The sequence below is a fragment of the Pangasianodon hypophthalmus genome, chromosome 21 (genome assembly GCF_027358585.1).
Source record: "Pangasianodon hypophthalmus isolate fPanHyp1 chromosome 21, fPanHyp1.pri, whole genome shotgun sequence".
NCBI lineage: Eukaryota > Metazoa > Chordata > Actinopteri > Siluriformes > Pangasiidae > Pangasianodon > Pangasianodon hypophthalmus.
Genome location: NC_069730.1, coordinates 18,516,118 through 18,533,310, shown reverse-complemented (window position 1 = coordinate 18,533,310; position 17,193 = coordinate 18,516,118). Strand labels below are relative to the sequence as shown.

The following is a 17,193-nucleotide window of genomic DNA, read 5'->3' as shown; positions in this document are numbered from 1 at the left end:
CTCAATAAAAATGCACATGCTTTTGGAATGGGATGTTCAATACTCAGGTGTCCACATACTGTACTGTTGGCCATAAAGTATAGTCCAAAAACTTATTTATCCCACTGTACCTGAATCCACCAAACTACTATTCTGTATTAGGTTTATTGTAAATTTTCGTCTCTTTCCTAGACTAACTAAAATTTAGTATATTGACAGCAAGATCTCAAACCAGCCTTCATATAAAAATGTGGTGGGATCTCGGAGGATGCTAACCAGCAAAACAAGTAGAGGTAATATAAAAAATGGAAGCCATATGGTTAGAGAGAACATTAAGAAAATGAATATGGCTGACTCAGAGGCAGGACAGATAATTGTAGATGATTATGCTGTGACTGAAAGGCACAAGCGCCAGAGAACAGCACATGCTCTGATTGTAATGAATGAAAATGGACATGATTGAAAACAGGAAGCAGCACAATTTACAAGACCTGTACATCTAATTTAGAATATTAATTTTTGTGCTCTTATTTAAATTGTCATTTAAATGGTCCACGGAATAACCATTCTTATCCGAGCAGCTCTAGCAAGTTGAATATCTTCTTTATAACTGTAGTGCACAGGCTGAACTGTGAATCCAGAGAATGGCAGTAAAAATTTTGTTGCTTCTTGCTGCACTGAGCAGTAACAAACAGCACAATTAACAAACAACTTAACACAATAAAGCAGCAATAAAACACTGTTTTGTGTTGTTATAGGAAAATAATCAATGACATGATGGTGTAATGTGGTCTGACAAGAAGCATAGTTACTGTTACCACTACAAAGTTGATTATTTTCCAATAATAGTATGTCCTAATGTGTTTTATTCCTCTTATATCACAGCAGTTTACCAACGATGACAAATTTTAATTGATTAATGATGGACACGTCATACGTTTTATCCATTTACTGTTGTTTTTAATTTAAAAAAAAATGCATCTTGTCTTGATGCTGAGAAACAGCAAAAAGGGTAAAAGAAAAAAACTCCTCACTCCTACAAACTCTTCCAGGGGTTTTACTTGGTTTATGGGTGATTTCGATGTTTTTTAAATTGTACTTTATAATGTACCTTGTTAGTTGTAGATTTCATCAATTCACATCTAAAGCCAGCAGCGATTTGAAATATAATAAAAAATAGGGCTTATTTCAAAGTTTCTGCAGAAGTTCTGGAAAGTTGTTTAGTTCCCCATTCTGAATGCGGTTTAACAAAACAATATTCTAGATTACTTTCCATCAGCCTTTCACCAGCAACACAGCACGGGATCTCAATTAGATTCCTAAATGATTAACTTGTTAACTGTCTGAATTGTACTTTGCAAAATGGCCTTGTCTATGCCCAGGTTAATAGACATTTACATTTCATTACACCTTTCATTAATTTAAAAGTTTTGTGGTTTTTATTACTGAGACTACAGACATTAAATAGATAGGTCTAGTTTTTCATCTTCTGTGGCTATACTGATGAATTCTTATGTTATATCTAGTCTCATCTTGTTGGGTCAGTTTTCTCCTCCACCCCTGCAAGACCTTTATGATATTATGTTTCACATTCACTCAGACACTTGACCTTTAAACATTTTCCCCACCACACCGTCAAATGATGTAATGAATGCAATTGGTCCTTGCTTGCCTTCTACTCTGAATAATTCATTGATATTTGGTATTTTTCGCAAACTTTGTTTAACATGACTTTATTTACCCATTATTGAAAACGTCTGATTTGGACTCGTCTCTTCTACAGTTTCCTTAATATCTATTGTTCACTCAAGTTTCCTAAAGTTGTTTTGAAACTGCTTCTGGAACAGGTTTAGAAAAACAATATCCTAGATATATTTCCATCATCCTTCTGCCAAAAGCACAGCACAGAACCTGATCTACTCAAAATTATAAATGATATAGCAAGAAGATACTGGTGTTCATTACTAAGTAGGCTCAGGTATATCATGTAGGAATATCATATCATATCATATCATGTATATCATGGACTGCTTTGTTTTCTACCTCTCAGGGAGGAGAGTTTTGGTGAATGTGCCCCATAATCCACTGTTTTGCCCTGTGGCATACCTCATGGTTCAATTTTAGGGCCTATTTTTTTTATATCTAGTTATTGGGGGGATAATTAATCAGCAATTTTATGAGTATTTATAAGATTTGTGCTGCAAATCTGCATCATTGCTATTGAACAGTGGATGTCAAAATTTCTTGTAGCTAAATTCAGATAAAACTGATGTTACTGATATTTCTTTAATTCTTACAATTAAATATGTTGGTTTCTAAAAGAATTCCTCAAAAAATGTACAGTGGGTATAGAAAAGAATCACCTCCCTTCAAAATAATCACATTTTGTTGCTTCACATTAAGGGGAAAGCTTTTGTCTTGACGTCTGATCTCTGTGTGTATTGTCTAAGGCTGCTTTCACACTTTTTTCACGTTTTTTTCTTGTAGATTTTACATCCTCCTAGAAGGCATCCTACAAGAAGCATTCGCTTCTAAAAGCATCGCTGTCTGAAAAAAAAAAAAAAAAAAAAAAAAAAATTTTCAGAAACGCCCAAGTGACATCAAGCATATTGTTTTACTGTTAGCTTTCATTATATTGCATGAGCGGCTTTTCTTTTCACATCAGCATAAAAAAAGTCCTGTCCAAATGTGAAAGCACCCACATTGCTTTATCGCTTCATGATGCTTTAAATTTGTTAAGCACCTTGTTATACACTTTATGACAAAATATCAAGCCACTACAAAAACCAGAAAAACTCTAAGTTCATTGAGATGGATTATTTACAGTATCCAGAATTATTGCCACATGAACCAAAAATCTGTCATGACCAGGAAGACTCGTGTACTTAAAAATGGAAAACATGAATGAATACATGTCAAATGGATTTTGGTCATAATAATGTAGAGTAGTACTAGTTACTGTAATTCATATTTAATCCAAAAAAAAAAAACAAAACATTAGATTGAGCTAATGAGCAATAAACCCATTTTATAGCCCATGCTGAAGTTTTACCTCTGCTAATTTAATACTGATCAGACATTTTACATCTACATTCAGACAAATATAAAAAGCTTCACTTCATCTGCACCTTCAAGACCTCCCTTTTTATGAGAGTTTTTATGAGAGTCAAATCAAAATCATCAATGCTCTCAGCTGCCTCAGTACTGAATCAAGGCTGAGACTTGAAATGAAAGGATTAGAGCTTTCCTTTTAGTACAGAGGCAATAATTACATTTCAATAGAGAACTAATGAGAAGCTCTTTAAATAAAACTCCGTTATGAAGTGAAATGTAATTGGTACATTTCACATTTTACGTTGTTGACTCGTTTCACATTGGTACATTGGACTCAGAAGGTCTGTTTGAGGGATTGGATGGCTGATGAAATGGTTAAACCATAAACCAATGTGAAACGAGCATTGATTTTAGTATGTTTATATATATATATGTGTGTGTGTGTGTGTGTGTGTCTGTGTGTATATATATATATATATATATATATATATATATATATATATATATATATATATATATATATACATGAACCTAAACTGTGATTTGTGTATATACATATATATATATATATATATATATATATATATATATATATATATATAAATACACAAATCACGGTTTAGGTTGGTGTGTGTGTGTGTGTGTAATTAAGAAGTAACTCTTAATTATAACGCACATTTGAATTGTGCGGTGTGGTAAATTTCTATTGACCAAAGTGCTGTATGTAAAAAATATTTAAACAAGACATTTAAAGGCCATGTAAAGCGCACAAATATATGAATTAGGTCAGGTTTGTTGGTGGTGGAGTGGCAGGCGGCTTTCTGTCCCAGGCCACCCTCATGTCTGTTACCTTCTGGCCCTCCCTTTTAGTTATGCTGTCATAGCTAGTCTTGTCGGAGTCCCTCCTTGCACTCTGCACACAAAGTACATTGTTCTTAACCATTACATGATGATAAGCATACCTAATAATCTGTGTCTCTCTCTCTCCCTTTCTCTCTCTCTCTCTTTCTCTCTGGGAAGCTACATGTGCTGCTCCTGAGATACCAGGGATCCTGACCCCTTCTGCTCTCTGGACCTGCCTGCTCCATCCTGATGCCCTACTTCTGGTTGGAGTTCTCCTCACTTTGTAAACCACTCACTGCTGCTGAGGATGGCCTCTAACACAGACAGCCTAAAGTTACATGAGATCACTGTGGATGGTACCACTTAGAAACCATGAAGATGGCTTTGCACTTCAATTGATATGAACAGTTTTGCTACGATGGCTTAGGACTGCAATTACTATGATAGCTTTAGGACTGCAATTACCGAACAGTTTTGCACTCAGTCTTCATCAGTGAACAGTGGATAACTTCAGCAAAATAGACTTCATGTGAAAACTGTGATGAATTTACTGGTTAAACAATTGCACTATTTGACCATGTAGTACACAGTTATAGAAGGGAATTATTGATAATCGCACTCTCTGGTGTCACCCAGATGAGGATGAGTTCCCTTTTGAGTCTGGTTCCTCTCAAGGTTTCTTCCTCATGTCATCCACTGTCCACTGTCACCTCTGACTTGCTCATTAGGGATAACTTTATAAATTTAACACCAAATGGATTAAATTACAGTAACCAGGGATTAGAAACATTACAGGAAACAAAAATAAAAACCGAAAACAAACAAAATTTTTCAGTGAATATAATCGAAAACACACAAAATTTCTCTAAATGGTTCCGGAGTGAAAACGTTATTTTGATCAAAGTGCTTAAACGTTATACGTAATGTGTTAAACACAGTGCTTAAATGTTAATGTTATTTTACTGTTCCGGTGTGATTTCAAGAAAGTATAGCCTAAACCTAAACAGTTTCTCAATAGGCCTAAATTCCTATCCAGAATTCGTCACTTGCTGCACGCCTGAAATATGATGTTAGATAGCTACGTTTTCAAAGATAAACTTGTGTAGGAAGTTTTGTTTCCTATGATTCTGGAAGCAACAAACGGCACTGCACAGTAGAAGGATGCTCTGAAAATGTTAAAAATATATACATGTTTCTGGTTAAATACAGTGTTTGGTTTTATTTATACCCTAGGATTCCTATAAGCAGAATAGGCTATGATACGTAAAGAATATTATTATCCGTTCTTTTATTTTGTTCTAACTAAAGAGGGGTGGGTGGAACAGGAAGGTAAAAATATTGTTTCTGTTCAAACCAAAATGGAAAATAAATTGTTTCTAATGCCTAACTTCACAATCCCACAGTTAAGGGGAAAGTTTAATGTTTATTAGAAAGTTTAATTAGATATTAGATATTAGATCATTGATAACACATTAACAGAATGACTGATCCAGAGCACTGGTTTAAGAAACACTGGCGGTTTGACATTGTTAGTAGTTGTATCAATTTTGACTGTTTTAACTTGAGGTCAAAAAGCCTTGAACAAAAAGCTGCATGGAAATGAATGCCAATTTTCCTTCTCAGTCTGGAAGGCTCCAGATGGGTTGATATCAAACTGCTCTGAGGTCGTGCAATGACAACGCTGTGAGCAGCGTATAGACATTCACACCATCGTCTCGGCTTAGTGCAGCATTCACAAGTCTGCCACCTGCCACTGGGAGACAGGAAAATGTGAGTAAGCCTTACTGCTAGGGTGCAGGATGGTGAGGTTTGTGTGTGTGTGTGTGTGTGTGTGTGTGAGAGAGAGAGAGAGAGAGAGAGAGAGAAAGAGAGAACATGTTTTTATATCTTTGTGGGGACCACAATGATAGGAATATCTGACAATTTTGAACTTATGGGTGCATTTGGCTGGTCCTCATGAGCAAAAACAACTTTTATCTTGGAAACTTGGAAAACTAAAAAACCCCAAAAAGCTTTCCTTATTCTGTATTGCATAAGAATCAGATAGATATTCAGGAGATATTCTACCTGTTCACCTTTGTGATTTAACACCCCCACAACGTGACAATATGGGATTCGGGTCCCAGCTGTGCCGCTTGTGTTCCCCAAGGATACATCAGCAGTGTAGCTGAAGGGGAAAGCGAGGGCAAGCACCACTTACTAACAATCACTGGTGTTTCATTTACACTATTGATCCATGTGTTTAAAAATCCCTTAATACTTCACGTTTTATTTAGTTGGCTAATGTTTTTATCCAAACAGACTAACAGGTGAGGCAGAATCCAATCCAAACATGAAATGAGTCAGTGATGCAGCAAGCCTGAGTTTGAACCTGAAAAATCCACATAAATCTTTTATGCTTGATCAATTCAAAATAATGAGAATTTACTCTGCCCTAGAAAAAAATATAGACTTTTTAAAAATCATTTTTCTGATTGTAAATATTAAAAGATATTTATGTGTACATGTACTCATTTGGCAGACGCTTTTATTAAAAATGAGGAAGTAACACAGTCCAAGCACAGAGCTGTTAAATGAACTGACAGCAATATAAATACCCAAGACTGATTTTTCACCAGCTCTGTGTGTGTGTGTGTGTGTGTGTGTGTGTGTGTGTGTGTTGGTTAGGTTATACATGACATAAATCAACAATATTGCTATATCCAGTAAGCAATTAAGCTACCCCTTGGACCACGGTAAATTTAATCAGTTTTATTTTTACGTCAAAATGACACAATAAATGCCACATTAAACTTCTTGAAAATCTTAAAAGTCTTAAAAATATATACATTTAAGAACAACTTTGTGTTTTATGGACGTAAAGGAGTCTGTGTTGGAAGGAACAGCAGTCTTTTTAAACACAGTGGGTATTTTTCTGTTACCAAGCACTGGCACTGGAGACTCCTTCCATAAATGTTAAATAATGGAAGGAGTCTCCAGTGCCAGTGCTTTGTAACAGTAGAGTATTTGTATAGAACAGTATAGAAAAGTATAGACATTTTCACCATATCAACAGATCATTAGATGTTTTTCTTAGTTAAATAACCACACCATTTTTGAATTATTTATTATTAGGCTTTGGTTATGTGGAGCGAAATCCCTGTGAATGAGCTGTTACTATAGCAACAATAACATATTAGAACAAGAGGATTAATATAAACCTGTGATTTGCAGCTGCACTACTGTCAGAGCTGCTGTTACAGAAAATTAATCAACACCTTTCAGACCAGCAGAGTGTTTTCTCTATCCTTCTGCTGCTTTTATGATTATATTATCAAGACATGTAAACCCTTCCTCTGGTCATTGTTCATTCTCCACTAAATTTTCACATAAATAAATTATTTAAAAAAAATAATAGTAAGTGATTAACAGACAGTGAACATTTTGGTTTTATTATATCATGCAGTGACACCAAAATCGGGTCAGAAATACACACTATCATCACCTCTTCCTCTGGGACATTGCACCTCTTTGTGCCAAAATGATGTGTCAGTGCACACGCTTGCTCTCTGGGTGAGGCTCGAAATCTCATCAAAGTGCACAAGTACAAAAAAAAAAAAAAATGTTGAAAGCGTTGTCATTAAGCTTAATGTTTACACACTGGTGGATTTCCGAGAAATTAAGTAAGACTTTAATCACCTGAGCTGGCAGACGGCACAGTGAGGGGTTTATGTGAATGAGTGTGTACCTGGTAACCTCCATGTCATCTCACAAAGTTTGGACTATCTATAGAGGGTTGCCAGTTGCAGACAGTGAAGGATAGGTGTGGCTGGCAGATGTAGTGGTCAAAATGTCAGACACAGTGTCAGACACAGCGCTACAGGCAAATATATATATCAGTCCCACGGCCATCTGTCCATCTGGGACTGATAGAGTGCAAACAGGGAGGTGATGAGATTAGTAAAATGTTGTTAAAGGTTATTAAAAGGTTGAATTGAATTACAGTAGTGCCAGAAACATACAGGAAGCAGGTCAGAAAAATCCATAGGCAATTTTAACTAAAATGTCACCTCCCAAAAACATGACAGTAGGTGAATTGGTGACTCTAAATTTCCCCTAAGTGTGAATGCGTGTGTGAATGTGTGCATTGTGTCTTGTGATGGACTTGCATCCCATTCAGGGTTTATTCCCTCCTCTGCTCAGTATTCCCAGGATAAAGCACTGGATATGAATGAATGAATGAATGAATGAATGAAGGAATTACAAACCTCACTTGCACTTACAGTAATACTGTAGTTTTAAACAAAGCAGCTAGGTTACACTGCCCTCTGTTGGATGCATGCATGCAAAAAAAAAAAAAAAAAAAAAAAAAAAAAAGCATGCAATTTGATATTAAAATGCAAAGCACAGCAATAATATTTACCATTACAAAATGATTAATATAAAAAGTTTAATGTGTTTATATTAAAATATATTGAATAATGAGTATATAACATGTGTCATATATATTTACAGTATACGTATAATTGCATCGTTTTAGGTCTGGGTGAATATATAGATCATAAGCACAATGTTTGTTCAGTTATTACTAAACATTTAGCTGTATTTCTTTTTTTTTCTTATTTAATACATTTCTGGTTTGCTGAATAAAGGTTTGCAATGCAACAAATATGATGTATTCTGTGAAACATGTAGTATGTGCTATAGTAAAATGATTAAATAGCATAATTAAGAACAAAATATACAAATAGGCTAAATATAGTCACCGACCACTTTATTAGGAACACCTGTAAACCTGTTCATTCATGCAATTATCCAATCAGCCAATCATGTGGGAGCAGCACAATGCATAAAATCATACAGATACAGGTCAAGAGCTTCAGTTAATGTTCACATCAAACATCAGAATGGGGGGAAAATGGGATTTCAGTGACTTTGACTGCGCCATAGTTGCCGGTGCCAGATCAGCTTCAGAAACTTCTGATCTCCTGTGATTTTCATGTACAACATTCTCTAGCATTTATATACAGTAGTGCGAAAAACATCAAACCTTAGGTGGATGATCAACACCTTGTTGGTGAGAAAGGTCAAGGGAGAATGGCCTTCGGTGGGAGACTGGTTCGAGCTGACAGGAAGGCTATGGTAACTCAAATAACCACTCTTTACAACCGTGATGAGCAGAAAAGCATCTCAGAACATACAGCATGCCTGAACCTTGATGTGGATGGGATACAACAGCAGATACAACAGCACCACATCCTGTCGGCCAAGAACAAGAATCTGAGGCTACAGTGCTGAGGCTATAAGCTCACCAAAACTGGAAAGTTGAAGATAAAGTAGCAGGTGAGCGTAAACTGACATTCTGGTAGCTGTATTACAGAGTACTTTCCAATATATCTGTATGTATTAAATCTAAATTATTCATGTATTACTGTACATTAGGGGATTATTTATGGCTTCCCCCAGGCTTCAGTTTAGACTGATATACTGATTTACTGTATAGACACAGACACAGTACACAGTGCCACTACTGTCATTAATATCTTCAGGTGCTACTTCAACTCCCGTCGTGCATCTGGGTTGGACCGGAAGTGCTTTCTCGTGCCCTTGGAGTGTCAGGTTGAGAGCAGTAGACGAGGCAGCATGGCAGGGAAAGAGCCTGGAGTAAGTGTCTTTTAAATTAAAAACGTGATTTATAAAGACGTGTATAATTGTATGTACTGTTTAAGTGTATTTGTGATAAGTGTGGTTTGATTTATTTGTCATTTCTAGTTGAATGTGTCCTGTGATATTGGCTAGCTAGAAGCTTAGCCGAGATATTGCGTTCATATTGCGAGTCATAATATTATAACAATAATAATAATCATGTAAATGTAATCATTTAGCAAACATATATGTGTGTAGTTCAACTCAGAACGTAACGGACGCTATGACATTAATGTTAAAGTGAGTTACACATCAGGATAACGGCGTATACCGGTACATTAGCTAGTTATGCTAACACGAGCACACAGGGTGAGAGGTGTATTAACCTCTCAGCGCGTGAGCACCCAGGAACAAACCGTTAAAATTTAAAAAGCGTATCAACGTCACGTGTTTTTGTTTTCTTCTTCAGGGTTTCTGGAAACTTCTGGAATTTTGTTCTTTAAAAAACAGAATGTTGCGCGCGTGAAGCTAACGGTTTGGAACGCAGCAGCAAAGTTCTGCGCACGAGCTCGATAGTACACATGTATGCATATTGGAGCACAGCCTACAAGTTAACACTAAACACTCAATAATAAACACTTAATAAACAAGAGATTTCACTGTGAAAGTGAAACTAATCTACACTTCATTTGTCCAAATCTTCTCTCCTTGACCTTGTAGTGAAATTGGCCCTTGTTTTGGCATAGACCAAGGACAGGCTGTGTCTCAAATCATGCACCATGCATTATATTCTTAAGACTGATCAACAGCTCTTTATTATGGTCAGGGGCACGGTGAAGCCGGAAACTATCCCGGGAACGCTGTGGACGAGGCAGGATATAGGCTAGTTCATCACAGGGAAGCTCACACACTCATTCACACACTCGTTCACACCTAGGGGCAATTTAGTGAAGCCGGTCCACCTACCGGCATGTTTTTTGGAGGAAACCGGAGAACCCAGAGGAAACCAGGAGCTGTAAGGTGGCTCCTGATACTTGGTTGAGCAGGGAAGTGTACCGGGGCAGTTTTCTGAGGGGGGGGGGGGGGGGGGGAGTAGGCTTTTGATTTCGTTTGCTGTTTAGTTTGGTTTCACACTGCAGATAGATAAACGGACGAAAAAGCAAAACAAAACTTGGCTGAGGTGTTGGCAGGACTGACAATTCCCTTGTTTCATTTATTGGCTAGAAATTTGGCAACAAAAAATGTAAACAAACTTCCGGCAAGTGTGCGTAGAAATTACAAAAATCACCCGAGCACAGAGATCACGAGGCTGGCACTCTAGTTTAGAGTTAGTTAAATGTCACTAGTTTAAGATATTTTGTGTATCGTATCCAGAGTTTTGTTTTTTCTTTTTGTTTGTCAGTTCAAATATCCCAAACTCATGGCAGCTCTACAGCTACAGCTCTGTCCTTTGGCACAGTTTGCACTTCGTGGCTCATTTTAGCAGCTTGCATCTACAATGCCGCAACCCAAAACACATGGTACGTTTGGGTCACTTCCTGCAGTCGAGTTGATTCAGTATCGAATCACTTTGGAACTGCTTTAGAGTTCGCTTGGAAGTGGACAGAGACCATCTCGCTCAGAAGCTCTGGGACCAGTTGTTTTGGTCCTCACCTGAGAGAGGTTGTTGTGTTATCATGTGCCTAAAAAAAAACGTACTGAGGAGGAGAACACACCAGGGTTCCTTCATATGTGAAAGCACTCTTAGGGTTCGGACGCCAGAACTGACCCAAAGCAGAAGGAGTGCAAGTAAAACAGAGCGGTTTGAAGATTCGGTGGCAAACGTGATGCAACATTATAAGCACTTATACAAACATTAATAAAACAGTGACTGAATTTTTGGAGAGAAATAAGAAAACTTTAGGCAAAGATCCAGAGGCGCGCAAGAACAAATGGAAAGCAGTGCAAAGATAATAGCGACATATTTTTTCTTTATATCATATCATATATCCTGTCCTTTTCTTTTCGAAAGGGCTAAAACCTGTGTTTCCCCTCAATGTTTTCTTTCTCTCAGGGTTTTCTGCAGCAGCTGAGGCAGATTGCAGGCCGGATGTCCGCCGGCAGTCCGAGAGGCGCCGGCCTCGGCATCAAACTGCTCATCGGTGCTGGAGCTCTGGCTTACGGTGTTAAAGAAGCTACATACACAGGTAACACAGCTACACAATATAGACTCATCTCTTATTTGTTATGATATTGGCCTTTGTGATACTATTATGGCAGAAGTGTGTATAGATATATACAGAAAATATTAGACTATCGGTGCAGGTGTTGCATAAAGAACTTGCCTGCATGGCATTGGTTTGTCGGTCCACTGACGGCTGTCTGATTGTTCTCACAGTGGAAGGTGGACAGAGGGCCATCATCTTCAACAGAATTGGAGGCATGCAGATGGACACAGTGCTGGCAGAGGGGCTGCATTTCAGGTTTCATATTCTCACTCGCTTTCACATTCAGATACTTCACTGTGCTGCAGATTCAGTTTTATAGTTTTATATAGATTTCACCTGACCAAGTATGTGGTTGAGTGCTTCTTATAAAGCATCCATTTTTCATTTCGCGATTCGGGAAGTGTTTAATATCCTGCACAACGAGAAAGCAAGAAATAGAAATTAATTCTGAAACTTGGTGATAATCCTTTATTTTATTACTATTACCAGAATACCGTGGTTCCAGTATCCAATCATTTATGACATCCGAGCCAGACCTCGCAAGATTTCATCCCTCACAGGAAGCAAAGGTAAATTCGTGATATGAAAAAAATTATTGGCACCCTTCATGTAAGCGAGTGCAAATTTGGCTTTTCCATTAAAGACTATTCCATTAAAGCATTTTTCACTGACTGATCGCATTTTATGGATATCATTAGTGACATCTCTGTCCACTCACAGATCTTCAGATGGTGAACATCGCTCTGCGTGTGCTGTCTCGTCCTGTGGCCTCCAACTTGCCCTTCCTTTACCAGCACCTGGGCCAGGACTACGACGAGCGGGTGCTGCCCTCCATCGTCAACGAGGTCCTGAAGAGCGTCGTAGCCAAGTTTAATGCCTCACAGCTCATCACACAGAGAGCTCAGGTACTCTGCCAACCCACAGTCTCCAACGTACATTTAGAAAATCTTTGTGCAACGAAGATGGACAGTATTTTGCTTTGAATGCAGTCATTGGATGTATTTTAGATCAGAAATACATCCATCTCTATCGTCTTTTATTGTCCTGGCGTGGTGTCTAGGTGTCTCTGCTGATCAGGAGGGAGCTGATAGAGAGAGCTAAAGACTTTAACATCATTCTGGATGATGTGGCCATTACAGAACTCAGCTTCAGCAAGGAGTATACAGCTGCTGTAGAAGCCAAGCAAGTCGGTAAGGAACTTTAGTACAGCAATTTTACTGCTCATAGGATAACAGATGGCTTTAATAGTTGTATTGAGATGTTTTCATGATTTGGTCCTCAATGGAAGTACTGTTTTGATGATAGACAGTGTAGTTATGTGAAGCTATGTTTTGAATCATTTGCTGAACCGAACTAAACTCGGAAGCAAAGGATTTTACTTCCAGTTAGTGTCACTGGCTGATGATAGAATCTGTTCAGATTCAACTTAATGACATAAACTCTTAGACTATGTTCAGCCTTGGGCTGAAAATATAAAACGTATAATGCACTCTGGCTTGCTCCGACAGGCCCGAAAATCGATTAAGAGGTGAGAAATTAGAGTCTGTGCTTCTCGATCACTTCACATTTTGTCCCAACTGTCAACTCAGACCAGCCCATTAATCTGCAGAGTAGTCTATCGAGTACAGACTGTGATCATGACAATAATGTCATATAGGGAAACAAGTAATTCCAACCTTCCAACTGGCTTTAAAATGGTTCATGTTGACCTGCAAAGTGGGAATTCCAGGTCAGAATTTTGGGAGCTTACTGACAGTTTCTCTGATCAAACTAGAAATGAGGTGGTCGACTACATGAAACAAGTGTATCCAAAGGAAATAATGGCTTAAAATGGAAAAATCTAATTGTATTTCATTTTATAATGATTTACAACTGATAAATTGCACCACTTGCTTAACCTGGAAAAACAGGAAGTAAATTGTCCTTTAAAAAAATGATTCCTTCATAGGACAGCATGGCCTTACCAGCTATACTGGGTTTAAGAGCTTGTTTATTATATTTTGCTATAGATAAATGACACTTTACTGCTTTTACAATGTATTTTATGCAAAAATATGAAGTATTTAGTCCTGTGTTCTTACACCAATCCTCCACTAGGAGGCACCATTGTCACATGTTTCCATGTAGCATCCTTACCTGATTACTAAAGACTAATGATGCTCAGTGTGCACACTGCTAGAACACTTCCATACTGTCCAGTCTGTTTATTGCTTTCAGATGTCATGAATAATCTCACACATGATTTGTCCTGTTCTGATGTTCAGCCCAGCAGGAGGCCCAGAGAGCTCAGTTCTACGTGGAGAAGGCCAAGCAGGACCAGAAGCAGAAGATCATCCAGGCTGAGGGAGAGGCTCAGGCTGCTAAAATGGTACAGTCCACTTTTCACCTTTCTTTTTTTTTTTTTTTTTTTTTTAACTTACTAGCCTTGAATATCACATGATTTTGAGTAATGTATTTTATAAACAGCTCTGGTTGTGCAACACATGTTTTTTCAATATGCAGGGTTGTTATTTGGTAGACAAAATGGGTGGCTTCACTGCCACTATGCTTAAATGAGACATGAAGTTGCTCTAGATGACGGATGCACCACCCTACGCCAAAATTCTGCTTGCTTAAAAATAATTATGTAATATTTACATAATTGTTGCTGTGTTCAGAGTGGTATTCTGGTCAAGTGTTTGTCCTGTTAGTCCTTCCGTAGTTCCATATTTAACTACATACACTCCTGATTTCATTTCATTTATCAGGACCTGAAAAAAATGTCTGTAAATCTTTTTTTTTTAATCACAATATTTAATAATAAAACACTCCTGTAGATTTTGTGTTTAATTTGTTGATAAAGTAATGACAGTTTGCAATAGCATGGCTATGAGATTTTTATTATTAATCAGTAACATAAATCAAAATCCTGTTAAATAGGCAATAAAAACGGAGTCATTGAAAAACTTTCTTCAGAAAGTCGATAAAGAAAATGTGCTTGGGTTTCTCATAACCTGACTTGTAGTTAGGTTAGTAGTTACAGAACAGAATTAAACATAATATACACTATGAATAGCGATCAGTAAGTACAATACAGTGCATTAGACCTGTGAACACATTGTAGCATATTGCTGAGGCACTTTTGAAATTATTCAGTTATGCTGTATATAAGACATGTTTTTTGTGCCCTCCTGCAGGTGTGTATATAAAAGCTCTCAGCAATACTGTACAGTTTGTTCACATTTTTAATGCACAGTAAGCATTTTTTTTTTTTTCAAGGTTGTTGTTTGCATGAGCTAAGCAGTCATTTATATTGCTGCTTTTGTCCTCCTCTTTTTACCTGATGTGCTGTAATGCTGCAGGCCACAGGTCAGTTTGTTCTCTGCTGATGGGGACAGAAATGGAGGATGAGGTCTTTATTGTGTGTGTGTGTTGTGTGTGTTTGCGTATTCCAGCTGGGTGAAGCCGTAACGAAGAATCCCGGCTACCTTAAACTGAGACGCATCCGAGCCGCCCAGAACATCGCCAAGACGGTGAGATGCAAACTTCTAACCTCATCGATGTTTATGATTAACATACCGCCATGCTGTATTGAGGATTGTATAGACGTATAGACGTATAGACGAGCATGACTTGTAGTAGATAAATCTGGATGTATTCAGGTGAAACAATCTTGCACTTGTGTGTTTTGCAGGTGGCGACTTCGCAGAATAGAGTATACCTGAATGCAGACAGTCTAGTGCTGAATCTGCAGGACAGCTCCTTCGACAAGTAAGGCCCTCTCCTGCTCTCTTCTTACTTCTCACACACTTTTGAACACCAGAAAGAAAACCCAGAGACAGCAAATTTGCCCCTGGTTAAGGAACATTGTAGACATTTGATTTTTGGTAGAACTGTTGCTTTCTTTTTTTAGAGTATATACACTCTTAAGTCAAGGCCGAATTCTCTCTCTCTCTCTCACAGTTTAGTTCTTATGTAGGCGTGAGGGGAGCTGCATCATTGATGTGTGTGCGTCATGCTCTAATTGGTTCAGAAGATCAGCTTGACCTGATGGGTGAATTTGACACCCTCAAGCCTTTTCATTTAATACACACTCAGCTTCAGCTTGTAATCATGAACAGAATGATTAGCGATACTCTGTTACACCACAAAAGCATGACGCACCTTTAGTCTGTTTACCCTGCCCTGAAAAAATGAAGTGATGTACATTTGCAAAGGAAAAAACAGATGATGCTTAATGAGTATGCTTTTCACACAAGCTCATCACAGTAATGATTGAATGTCGATTATTTTTGCAGAAATATCTAATTTATGTGACTTAAGCTTGTGATTAGATGTACTAGATTCAGTGATAAAAAATGATGTTCAAAATCAGCCAATTGTTTTTTAGTTAAGCCCACTATTACATTAACCAAGTGATTCATTGTGTAGCGCTAAATGACTCTCTGGTGATGATGGTGATGGAGGTTGTGTGTTTCCTGTTTTACAGTTTGTCCCTGGGGAAATGAGACGCATCGTCCTGGGGGAGTGTGAGCATTCCATGTGTTGAGCATCTGTGCTGTATTTAACGTCTACTGCAAACTGACCTCTCTCAGCAGTGCCTGTCTCTGAGTGCAGGCCTTCCAGCAAGGGGTTGGGTGCCCTTTAAAACACACACAAATATAAACACACATTTAGGGAGACTTACTACACATGGTTTAGACACAACCCATCTATTAAAGAGGTCGAAGGTTACGTAAGAATTTCGTCATAATTTGTAGTATCAGTGTAACAAATCGAAGCATTGAGATAAGTAGTTATGTTAACTGCCTGTATGTTTGAGACATAGTATTATGAATACACACCTACGTTTTCTTTAACCTGATGATGTTATAAGGGCCACTCATCTGTTAGTTAATGTTTACACATTTGATTTTTCGTTTGCTTTTGTCCCTGCTGTTTTTCCCATGCTCAGGGACCAGCGGGCTCCTCTGCAATGTGTAATCTGACAAAACACTCAAGCCCTCAAAGGAGGTTTCATTAAATCTTGATTTTTCCAGACTAACTGGCTATTTGTGTTCCTTTGGTGTACTTACCATAATTCAAAATGCTATAGGAGCAAGGATGGATACTCGACTGGATTTTGAGTCATCCTAAACTTTATTAAACAAGTATTTTTTTAATACTTGAGGGAAATGTACAGGTATTTGATGGGTTCAGGAGTGACGATTTGCCAGGGCAGTTCGGCAGGTGTTATTACATAATAAAGTATAAAAGCCAATCATGTTCCAGTATGCAAATGCAGGCCATGTAACAGCAGAGTGTATAGGGTTAGGGGTGTTTTCAATTTGAATACACATGGTAAATTTGAAAAGTAATTTGTGTGGGAGTTAATGAAAAAAAAAACTACTAGTTAATGAGTGGGGTAAGTGTAGGTGCTTCTAAACTGTTCTATCTATCTATCTATTGTTCTATCTATCTATCTATCAATCAAAAGACTTTTGCTTTAGTACTTGTTATTAGCAAT

The 17,193-nt window shown here is 37.8% G+C and overlaps 1 protein-coding gene across 1 annotated transcript; it reads left to right on the top strand.

The window, feature by feature from the left end:
• The first annotated feature begins 9,419 nt into the window (after positions 1-9,419).
• phb2a (prohibitin 2a) lies at positions 9,420-16,727 on the top strand. The gene is made up of 10 exons (XM_026946300.3): positions 9,420-9,519; positions 11,555-11,687; positions 11,879-11,963; positions 12,198-12,277; positions 12,429-12,613; positions 12,769-12,898; positions 13,973-14,076; positions 15,143-15,220; positions 15,382-15,458; positions 16,177-16,727. The coding sequence occupies exons 1-10, from the start codon at positions 9,499-9,501 to the stop codon at positions 16,193-16,195; spliced, it is 912 nt and encodes a 303-aa protein (XP_026802101.1). The 5' UTR covers positions 9,420-9,498; the 3' UTR covers positions 16,196-16,727.
• The last annotated feature ends 466 nt before the right edge of the window (positions 16,728-17,193 follow it).